The 12,028-nt window shown below is 45.8% G+C and overlaps 1 protein-coding gene across 3 annotated transcripts in view; it reads left to right on the forward strand.

Moving 5' to 3' along the window:
* Positions 1–12,028, forward strand: part of MRAS (muscle RAS oncogene homolog) — a 56,448-nt gene that overhangs the window by 15,288 nt on the left and 29,132 nt on the right. For all 3 annotated transcript variants that reach the window (XR_006787808.1, XM_045857290.1, XM_045857289.1), the window contains exon 2: positions 11,161–11,371. Coding sequence is in view for 2 of the 3 variants with exons in the window: in XM_045857290.1 (XP_045713246.1) it covers positions 11,179–11,371 (193 nt within the window). In the remaining variant the exon portion in view is untranslated. The remainder of the gene's footprint in view (positions 1–11,160; positions 11,372–12,028) is intronic.

Below are 12,028 nucleotides of genomic sequence, written 5' to 3' on the forward strand. Positions count from 1 at the left end.
GGGTTCCACATGCAGGTGCTGGAAAATGAGGGTGTCAAAGCCACCTGGTGCTCCCAGCTTCCTCCCTGGTCCTCAGTGCAGGAGGCCACCTGGCAGTACCATACCTATGTCCTGTTTGTAGACTTTACCCGCATGGGGATGAAGGGCATGTCTGCTTTTAGTGACTAGTATTTGCCTTGGGTGCCTTTCGGGCACTGACATCGTCAGCTGCTCCTCCCACAGGGACCTGTGGCCTGGGGGCCTCTCTGACTATGACACCACCCACCTGGCTCACTGCTGACCTTTCCACTGAAACTCCTGGCTCTGCTGCCTGGACTGACTCCACACCCACCCAGCCTCTAGCAGCCTCGACAGGATGCCCAGAATGTCGGGCTGGCCCTGGGCTCTGGGCCATACTACGTGGTTCCAGGTCCCTGCATTGCCTGTGTGACCATAGAAAAGTAATTTTACCCCTTTGTGTCTCAGTTCCTTCCACTGTAAACTGGGGATAATCAAAGTCACACCTCATAGGGCTGGTGGGAGAATTAAATTTTGTAAGATCTTCCAACAGCATCAGGCACATCGCTACATTAAGTGTTTGTATTGTTTTTAACAGGATCACTCTTTCAATTCTTATACCACGTGGTTTCTGAGCCCCTGCTCTGGGCCTCAGTGCTGGGTATAGATGCTAAGCTCCAGGCCCTGTCCGGGAGGCACTTTCACACTAGTGGTAAGACCAGTGTTAGCAGCTGTGGTATAAGGAAGCACGAGGTACTTGGAGGCTGTGAGTAAACCCGAGGGCATTGTGTCCCACATCGGCCAACTTCAAGCATTGGCCTTTGCCTTGATCCCTGGACCCTGTCCGACCATTTCTGCCAGCAGTCCAGGTGTGATGTGTGATCCCAGCAGAGGAGTGTGGATTTGATGAAGTAGAAAAGCAGGGGCTGATGTATTAACAGAAGACTTAGGTAATACAACCTGGTAACCAACAGAAGACCTGGTTATCTCCAGAGTGGTGCAGTGATATGCTGGGCTTGCATTAGCAATGAGACAGAAGGGCTGGAGCTAAGTCTTGAGGAGGAGAGAGAGAAGCCTTGTGGGTTATCTCCAGACGTAATCAGGAAGGCTACCCCTAAAAGTCCTGAGTTCTTCCCATGGAACAGGATGGCCACTAGATGGGACGTTTTGAAGGGGGCCAGATGAGTTGTTGTTTAGATCTGGGTTGGCAAACAAGCTTCCTCTCTGGACCAATCAGCCATCCAGTTCTGGCTGTGGAGGGTGCTGCATGAAAAGGGTTCTAAGACTGAGCAGAAAAGAGGACCGTGATCAATTAGTGATGTCTGCCATGGCTGTGGGAGTGGGAGGGGCTGCACCCATGTCACAGACTCACCATCTAGAGCCAGTGATGTTTAACGTCCTTTACAGCATAAAATAACACACAAAGTTGGGTGGGTGGTTAAGTCTTAATAATGAAGTGTGATGAGGGCACTGGTAGCTTCCTGAAAGAGTTGAGTAGTGCGGTAGCAGTGCTGGGTTTGGATCAGCAAAGGTGTGAGCCAAAGGGCTGGAGCAAAGTCTTGGGGAAGGGACAGTGAAGTCCTAAGGGAGACCAAGTGGCCTGGACCCTGGCAGGGCCACACACCATTTAGGCACAGTGGCAAATCAGCAGCCCTGGGGAAGCTGCCCATTTCTGGGAATTGTGCAGAGGGGAAGGGCAGCTCTTGGAATTCAGAGCCATTTCCTCTACATGGTTTGGGTCACTCCCCCCAGTGTGCCCTCATCCCCCACTGAACTGGGCACACCCAGATATCAGAGAGGTGAAATTAGCTTCCCAGGGTTCATTCAGTTCAATGTGACTAGAAGTCCTTTCAATCTCCTGAGAGCTCCATTAATAGAGAGTATGTCCCCCTCTTCTAGCCTTATTTACCCAAACAACTTGTAGTTCCACTGTTGGGGTTCAGGAGAATCTTCAAAATGATTAGTAGAGAAATAGAGAAGCAAAAGCTGTACAAACTAAACCTTCAATAAAGGCGGCAGCATCTCTGGGAGAGACTCTGAGTTGGCCACTGCCCCAGCTTTGAGTTTGTGGTCCTAGAGTTAGGGCCAGGGAAGCAGCCGCAAGGATGAACCCTATGGTTTAGTGAGTCACCATGACAATCAAAGCCAAGTCCTGTGATGCTGCAAAACTAATTGCCAAAAGAATTCAAGGCAGTGTGATGTGATGGTTCCAGCATGACCTTTGGTGTCCAACCAAGCCACCGCAGACATCCACCAAATTGTGACGATGCCACTGCTCTGTGGCCTTTCCCAGGTACCATCTGTTCTGGCCAGGACTGTCTGACACTGCTTAGGAAGTGGTGGTGGCTGCGGGGATGCGGCACATGGAGAGGCCAGGAAGCCATGGACCTTTGACAGTGTCTACAGCTGAAGCCGTTTCTTTCACATGCCCACTTAGAAAAATGGGCAGTGTTTTGGGGTGTTCTTTTGGGAAGTAAGATCTGTAGAAGCCCTAAAAACTGGGAACCTAGGAAGAAGGAGAAAACTTGGTGATACAACCACTGAGGACTGCCATTTGCTGAGAGCCCACTGCTGTCCTAGGCATTATATCTGATATACTGTTGGGTCACCTGGCAGCCCTAGGTACTCTTAGGGCTGTGGATGGGGCAGGTAAATGGTCCGAATCACTGGCGTCTACCAGATTGGAGGGAGACCAGGTACAACTGCTTTGCATGTCACTGCAAATATGCCCTTGCTGGGGAGCCCTCCAGTTTTTCTGTTTTTGTTTTTGTTTTTTAAATGGGAACCTTACACATTCTTGAGGACCCTGTTTTCCTGTTTTATAAATGGGAGAACTGAGTCTCCTGGAAATTAAGAAACTTGCTTTAGGTCGTACAAGGGGTCCGTATCAGAGACATGAGTGAACTCCAGCAGCCAGGCTGCAGAGTTGAAGGCTGTTCCTCCGCCCAGTCTGTTCCCCTGAAGAACCAAGGGGGGCTTTGCACAACCCTGCTCCCCAGAGGTCTGGCACCCCAACCCCTCCTCCAGGCACACTTGGAAATTGCTGGGTGAGGAAGTTATTCTGGGGTCATCCTAGAGGTGTGAGCCTAACCATTAGAAGAACAGGCACCACCCCCTGCTTCCTGGCCCGAGGGAGCATGAGTGGGTAGAAGGTTGCTTTGGGGCAGTGTGAAGTCACTGAACAGACCCTGAACACACGTTGGGCCCTGCCCAGTCCTCTGAGAGGCAAGGGAATGAGGAGACATGGCTCTTGTCCTCACAGAACTTCTGAGACGCTCGGGGTTGTTGAGTCTGCCACTCAGGAAACAACTTCAAATTATGCAAGATGGTGCTAACCATGGGGAGAGAAGGGAGCAAAGGCCAGACAGCAACCCCGAAAGCTTATTTCTTGGCTTAAAGATGCTTGAAGTTTTCACAGACACATTATCAGGATTGTTGAGGCAGTGATATTGCCTTTTAGGAAGAAGTTTTCCCTGGAAGCAAGGGTTTGGGTTGCCTATGGGCTGGGAGGGGCTCTTGAGAGGTGGTTGCCATGGGAGCCAGCACCCATCTGCCAAGTGGCTGCTGTTCCAAAAGTTGGTTTCTGAGTGGAGGGGGCTGCTTGGAACCTCAGAGCCATTTCCCATGGAAACAATGTTCTAAATGGTGGGTGATGTTCCCACACAGGCTTATTTAATCTGACTGCAATGGGGCTGAGATGGCGGGGAAGGGGGTGGCAGGGGCTGGGAATGGGGAGCCTCAGAGCAGAGGAACCATGGGAAAATCCTCTCTCCCTCTCTCTTTCTCTCTCCCTCTCTCTCTCTCACATACTCTCTCATACACACACACACACACACACACACACACACACACACACACACGCACGCACGCAATGAGGCTAGAGAACACAATTTGAGCTCCTCTCAGCTGGGCACGTTTCATACATTTAAATTATATGCTTGGGCAATTCTGCAAAATATAATTCTCTAACCAACCCCATCTCACAAGTAAGAAACTGAGGCTGTGAAAGGGAACACACTGAAGATCATTCAGCTGTTTTGGAGGAGAGAATCCAGCACGGAAAATTGGTGGAGAAACTTAAAGAGAACCTTAGGTCCACCTTATACCACCGTCCCACCTCAAAGGGGCCATCCATGACCCCTCAATGGTGAAGAACGAAGATTTTATTTTTTATTTAATTTTTTTATTTCTTAGGTAGTGGTTTAGCAATAAAAATCAATGAAAACAATAGTTTTTAATATGTTGTCCAGTGGGAGAAATTCTGACACATGGAGCAGCACCAGAAAATTTATTGAGTTATAAACATTCATGTATTTGAAGCAAATATATGCTTGAGGTGATATAAATATAATTTAATTATTTGTATATAAATCTTACTTTGGACTGTCACCTCTTTCACAATTTGCCATTAACAAATTATTTTTTTAATTTATTTTTATTTTTTATTTTAGAAAGGGGAAGGGAGGGAAAAAGAGAGAGGGAAGCATCAATGTGAGATAGAAGCCAGTTGCCTTCCACACATGCCCCAAATGGGGACTGAGCCTGCAACCCAGACATGTGCCCCAAATGGGAATTGAACTGGCGACCTTTCAGTTTATGGTACAATGCCCAACCCACTGAACCCACACCAGCCAGAGCATTAGCAAATTATTTTAGTAAATTCAATTCATATGCATTTGTCTAAACTCCTCTCAATTCAGTTTCCTAAGTATATCACTTTAAGCATTTCTGACATTGAACAAAGTGAAAATCAATATGTTTAATGACACTACAATTTTTTCAAAACTATTTCCAAACAAAAATATGAGATAGTGATAAATTAATTACCCTATCTAAATATCCCAAATTTATAGTAAAAAGTCTACGATATCTATTTTTAGTGTTTTAATAACTGGAAAGATAAATGAGAACAGCTGCTAAGGGCAGGTCTCAGAGGTACTGCAGCCAGACCACCACAGTAACGTGAGGGTCGCAAGAAAGTGAGTTGTAACATTTTTGCCCATGTAGGGTCTTGCCTTCAATTTGTAAAAAACACAACATCTGTGAAGTGCAATAAAACAGTTTGTGTGACCCTGTCTGGGTAGCTCAGTTGGTTAGAGTGTCATCCCGATACATCCAAATTGCAGGTTCGATCCACAGTCAGGGAACATACAAGAAGCAACCCATGAATGTATAAGTGGAACAACACATTGATGCTTCTCTCTCTCTGTTTCTCTTTCTCAAATGCATAAATTGAAAAAATAAAAAGTAAAACAAGGTATGCCTATAGTAAAGTATTTTTTATGAAGCAAAATACAAGTCTTTGAATATTTTAACATCCTAATGTTAAAGCTATGACTCGCTTGTTGCACATATTGTATCTTAGACTCTATTCTAATTTTAAAACTGTTTTTAATACTTTTTTATTTTTCAATTACAGTTGACATACAATATTATATTAGTTTCACCCCAGTGATTAGGCATTATATAACTTACTAAGTGATCATCTTGATAAATCTCATACCCATTTGACACTGTATGAAGTTATTAGAATATTATTGTCTATATTTCCTATGCTGTATTTTATATCCCCATGACTATTCTGTAACTATCAATTTGTACTTCTAAATTCCTTCACCTTCTCCACCCAGTTCCCCAACCCCTCTCCCATCTAGCAACCATCAGAATGTTTTCTATATCTACATGTCTGTTTCTGTTCTGCTTGTTCATTTTTTTTTATTTTTTAGATTCAATTGTTGATAGATATGTATTTATTGCCATTTTATTGTTCATATTTTATTTTTTCTTCTTCTTCTTAAAGAAGACTCTTTAACAGTTCATGTAATACTGGTTTGGTGATGAAGAACTCTTTTAGTTTTGTCTTGTCTGGGAAACTCTTTATATGTCCTTTGATTCTAAACGATAGCTTTGCTGGGTAGAATATTGGTTGTAGGTCGTTGCTTTTTATCACTCTGAATATTTCTTGTCACTACCTTCTGGCCTGCAAAGTTTCTATTGAGAAATTTGCTGACTTGTCTTATGGGAACTCCCTTGTAGGTAACTAACTGCTTTTCTCTTGCTGCTTTTAAGATTCTCTCTTTGTCTTTAACTTTTGAATTTTAATTATGATGCATCTTGGTGTGGGTCTCTTTGGGTTTTTTTGTTTGGAATTCTGTGCTTCCTGGACTTAATGTCTATTTCCTTTACCAGGTTAGGGAAGTTCTCTGTCATTAATTTTTCAGATAGGTTTTCAATTTCTTGCTCTCTCTCATCTCCTTCCAGCATCCCCATGATTTGAATGTTGGTACACTTGAAGTTTTCCCAGAGGCACCTTACACTATATTCATTTAAAAAATTTTTTTCTTGTTGTTCTGATTGGATGTGTTTTTTGTTTCCTTATATTCCAAATTCTGATTTGATTCTTGGCTTCATCTAGTCTGCTGTTGATTCCCTGTTGCCAGTTCTGTGGTTGGAGAGGGGCTCAGAAAAGGAACAATGGCCTCTGCCAGCACTTTTGTCTGGCAGAAAACTGCCCTCCCAGCTCTCTCCCTGTTGCCAGACAATTCAGTTTCTCCCATCTGTCCCAGGTTCCTTTCAAGCTGCTGCCTTAGTGCTGGAGCTCAGAGGGAGTGAATCTGAGTAAGTCCATGTGTGGGCCTTTTAAGAGGAATGCCTGAGACTCCAGAAGCCCTCTGTCTCACTCAGCCACCAACCCTGCTGGTTTCTACAGCCAGATATTATGGAGACTTCTCTTCCTGGCACTAGAGTCCTGGGCTGGGGGGCTTGGTGTGGGGCTTGGACCTCTTACTCCATGAGTGGGACCTCTGCAGTTACAATATCCCTCCCAATTTTTATCTACCACATGTGGGTGTGGGACCAACACATTCAGCATCTCCACCCCTCTTACCAGTCTCTGTGTGGCTTCTTCTTTAAATCCCTAGTTGTGGGACTTCCATGCAGCTAGATATCACATGGTTCTGAATGATGGTAGTTCTGTAGTTTAGTAGTGATTTTTATTTGGTTTTGGGGGGATTTGAGTACCACATTTACCTATGCTGCCATCTTGACTAGAAGTCAAGAACCAATATTCTAGAGTGATCTCCAACGTGCTGTCTAGTAGAATAGACTGTGAATATAAGCATTTTGCTCCTTAACTACCAACCAACTTTTTATCCTGTGGTGACTTTTGACCTAGCCTATGGTGGCTTTTAAAAATCTTTCTCCATGCACATGAGACCAGCTTATTTTGTAGGAGTGTAGTATGTACTACACTCTTTGGCATTTTGACTGCCCTGCTCATTTACAAAGACACTATTTAGTCAGGGATTATTGCGGGGAGGTTGAGGACTGGATATATGCTCATCCGAAGAAGATCCAGCTGAGAGCCTTATGAACTGGGGAAGTTTTCTGGACTCCTTCTCTCATCCTGGCAACACCTTATATTTTTCCTGGGCTCCCAACTGGTTCCAGAAAGGTCTTATTGATGTGACTGGTTCAACTTGGTAGAGGACGGGAGACAGTCCCAACCCCTAGCTGGGAGATTTGCTCCTTAGAGGCCAGGCCTGTGGCCTGTAGGTGGTCTGATGGTTGTTCAGAAGTGCCAGGGCTGAGCTTCCAGTTCCTTTAGCAAACACATGCTCCATGCTGGTGCTGTGCCAGGCTCTGCGGTACAGACAGGGGCCAGATACACTCCCTGTCCTTTTGTGCAGAATAAATGTGTAGAAGATTTTAGGTGTGACAGTGACCTCTGCACCAGCAGCTCTGGGTCTCGATCCCAGGATACAGGCAGTGGCTCTCAGGAGAAGGCAATTCCAGGGCTCAGGCCTGACCTGTGAAGAGGTGTTTGCTCTTTCTGCAGCCTCGGGGGTGTGCAGAGGACTCAGTGTGACCAAAGGGCACACTGGAAGAACACAAAGTCCTCTGGAGGAGAGAGAATAGAGTATGAGAGGCTGCAGCATGGGTACTGTCCAGTGAAGAGGTCAGTAATGGCAGCCAATGCTGGAGCCCAGACTCGACCCATCAGCTGTGGGCAGCACTGAAGTGTTTTTCACCACAAGGGATCCAGTCCAGTTTTGGTGTTAACTGTGTATTCCAAACCTGTTCCATTGAGTCTGAGTTGGGAAGGAACCCTCAGTTGCTCCCCATGGTCTCTGGGAACTCAACCCCTGAGTGCTGGGCACTGTGGGAGAAGGTGGTCCTCATCTGACTGTTTTCTGCTGGCCGCCTTGCATGACAAGCAGAGGACAATTTTTAGCAAGTCCCTGGGTGATTCTTTTGTGGGTGGTCTGAGCGCTGACTCAAAGGTTCAGTTCACGTTCTCTATCATGTTAACTAGTGTATTTCTTATCCTGTTTTATTTTGAGAAGAAAATCAAGAGGAGCAATTTTCCTTCCCAATACCTTCCCACCCACTTAGCATTTTTTGTTCATGTCGCTGCCAGCAGTGAGTGGAAAGGAGCTTTAAAAACAGCCTCCTTCACAGACAAGCACATTTGCCCTTGCCCAGTGTCACCATTCACCCTAAGTCAGGACAGCAGCTGAGGAGGGACTGTGAGGAGCTGACACCACTCTCCCCCAACCTGAGAGGCAAAGGAAAGAGGGAGCTGACTCTCTCCCACCTTTCCCCAAGTCTGTCTCTCTGCAACTCCTTGGTGGCCCCTTGACCCTCCTTCTCTGTCATGTGGGAGAACTCAGTGCGCTGAAGTGTCAGCCTACCCTACCTTTGTGGGAGACTAGGAACCAGATCCTGGGCTGCAGCTGGCCCCTGCTCCCTCTATCCTGTACCAAAGGAGCTCAAATCCCCTCTTGCATGAGAGAGAATCATGCATTTTAAGGTGGCCTGAACATCTGATTTTGTTGGGAACATTTTAATATTGTTAAGCTTTTCTGGTATACAAATATGACATGCTTCTTATAGAAAATAGAAATTAAGAAAATGCCCTGAAATCTGCATTAGAGACAGTCACCTGCCAATCTTCTCTCTGCCTGGATCCACATCTCGATGTGTAGATTCACAGATGGATAGCCTCATGGACATGCAGTCATGGATACTTGATGTAAATCATTTGTTTTTCAAGTACAGTTGACACAATATTATGTTAGTTTCTGGTGTACATCCCAGTGATTAGACAGTATATACTTTACATATATTGTATATATTCCAATACATCTCATATCCATCTGACACCATACATAGTTTATTAGAATATTATTGACTATATTTCCTATGCTTTACTTGCATAGTATTCCTTTGTGTGGATGACTTTTTCTTTAACTTACCCCTCCCAACATTTAAGTTATTTTCTTCTTTTTTCCTGATTCTTAACATCTTTTACACTTGTCTGCCTATCAGCTTAGAATAAATTTTCACATGTTGGTATAGCTGTAAGACAGGGTATGTCCATTTGAAACTTTGATATATTTATGCAAGTGTAGTCTCCATCCAGCAGACACATTCTTGGTCTGTGGATAGATTTGCACTTTCACCTTTACTTCCCTACTCTGCAGGGAAATCCTGAATGTCAACATCAAGCCTCAGTAACTGCAGAAGATTACACAATGACTCTCATCTGGAACCCCATGCAAATCAGTGTGGCCACATAGCCCACATTTGTGTCCAACACCCTTTCTGTTGAAATGTAGACTAAAGCACTCTTCTGGAGCTGGAAATAACTGTACAGAGCCTGCCCTTTAATCTGCTAGGGAAGGGAACCATGGCTCAGAGAGGTCAACGGCCTTCCCAGACTGCAGTAATGCACTAGGACACCCAGTCCAGTGTCCCCCCAAGGCCACTACCTCCTTGCACTTGGCTATGTGTCTTTAAGTTTCCTGGTCATACATTCACTGTGCCTTTCCCCCTCCCAACTTGCACATGCACTGGGGAGGGTCAAGCTTTCACCTCCTTGGCTGAGGGTCAGTGCTCATGCTACCCAGGAGGTGGTGGTGCTTCTCCCTGGCAAGGCCCACGGTTAGCAGCGCAGGTCCCTGGCAACAGCCCTCATATTGTTCTTTAGGTGACTCTCCCCTCGCCCCCATTGGTGTTTAACATTTGGTGCTGTCACCCCCCTCCCTCTGGAGCCTGTGGGCTCCCTCCCTGGTTTCCCTCTGTTTTTCTGAGTACTTCTTCCATGCCCCTGCCTGCCTCTCCTTATTGTCACTTTGTGACACTATTTCCAAAGGTCACTCCTTGCTTCTGTTGCCTCTTCACAATCATTTCTTATCTGTTAAAGCCCAATTATTCTCAGTATCCTGGGCCCATATTTCTAGCTCCCTCCAAGTCACCTTAACCCAAGGTCTCTCAACTTTGGCACTATTGACATTTTAGCATGAACAACTCTTTGTTGTGGGGGGCTGCCCTGTGCATTATAGGATGTTTAGCAGCATTCTTGGTCTTTACTGACTAGATGCCAGTAACACCCACTTGGTTTTGACAACCAAAAAATATCTCCAGACATCACACATGTCCCGGGGTGGAGGGGAGAATTGTCCCTGGTTGAGAACCGTTGCCTTAGCTGGGTTGCATGTCATTAAAGCTAAACCAAGCCCTGCTCCTCCCCTCCCCCTTATCCAACTAGAACTGGGTTGACCAGATGCCACGAGATTCTAGCATGACTTTGTGCATACTAAAAGTCAAGAAGACTGAGGGACAGGAGCCAGGTTGACAGAATTCTGAGAGTTGGAAGGGGCCCCTGAGACCCTGAGCTCAGGTGTGCTAAGCTGTTGGGGCTCTCTTTCCCTTTAAGCAAAGACAGCCTCAAGCTCTTCTTAGCACCGCAGTCCAGTGGAGCAGAGTTGGTGTGAAAGGTGAACCTCTGCGCTATCCCTGCTCAGACTAACAACCTCACAGGTACAGGGCGAAGTTTAGTGGTGGGAAAGCTTCTTGATGTGGCTTTTGGCTGTACTTATTAAAGATCACATGGCATCTGGTAGTACTGTGTCCCCAAGACCAGGCCTGGCACAAAGCTGGTATTCAGCAAACGGTGGGATAAATCATTTTAACAGTGATTGGCTCAGGATGGTGGGACTGGGGTGACATTTTAATTTTGTTTTGCAGTTTTTAATTTTCAGAACTTTCTATAATTGGGAGTGGTTATCACTATGAAAAGGCAAGAGAAGCCATGGATATTTACCTGTAGGTCAGAGGAGAAAAGATCCCTGCCTCATTCCACCTGTCTTGCCTCCCCAGGTCTGACCCACCAGAAACATGGCAACCAGCGCCGTCCCCAGTGACAACCTCCCCACGTACAAGCTGGTGGTGGTGGGGGATGGGGGTGTGGGCAAGAGTGCCCTCACCATCCAGTTTTTCCAGAAGATCTTTGTGCCTGACTACGACCCCACCATCGAAGACTCCTACCTGAAACACACAGAGATTGACAATCAGTGGGCCATCTTGGACGGTGAGACCTGGCGGCAGCCCTGTGGGGGGCGGAGGCCATCTGCACAGAGGGGTCAGGGAAGGCTGACAGGCTTCAGTGGGGCATGATGGTTTTCTGCAAGTTGCCATTAGGAAACAATTGGTATTATGAGATAGTTGGTACGAGGCCATATGTGGTTTCCAGGGTGAATTCTGAACAGCTTTGTGGAAACCAAAATGTGTATTCAACAAAGAGGCAGGGCTAGACTCATGCCAACTCAGTAATGTCATGTTTGTTATTTCTTGCTGGTCAGAAGCTCTGATTAGCATTCACAGATGTCTCTAACTAATAAAAAAAAAGGAGGGAGAGATAAATTTCTTAATCACTATAGTTTATTTGGTAATTATCCCTTGCTGGGGGGGAGAAAAAAACCTTTCATCTGACATTGTGTTTCTAGTTTAGGCTTAATTGGTTGAGATTAGTAGTTCTCCAAGTGTGGTAGCCAGGTCAGCAGCATCAGCGTCCAGGGAACTTACTGGAAATGAAAAACCTCGAGTCCTACTGATTCAGCAATTCTGAGGGTGAGGCCCAGCAGTCTGTGTCTTAATAAGCCCTCCAGGTAATGGTGAAGTTAGGGAGCCACTACTCCAGATTCTTCATGATTATGACTCTATACACTGAGTCTCTCTCTTAAACAAA

This window comes from Phyllostomus hastatus, unplaced genomic scaffold, assembly GCF_019186645.2.
Source record: "Phyllostomus hastatus isolate PE091 unplaced genomic scaffold, TTU_PhHast_1.1 phas_scaffold_129, whole genome shotgun sequence".
Taxonomy (NCBI): domain Eukaryota; kingdom Metazoa; phylum Chordata; class Mammalia; order Chiroptera; family Phyllostomidae; genus Phyllostomus; species Phyllostomus hastatus.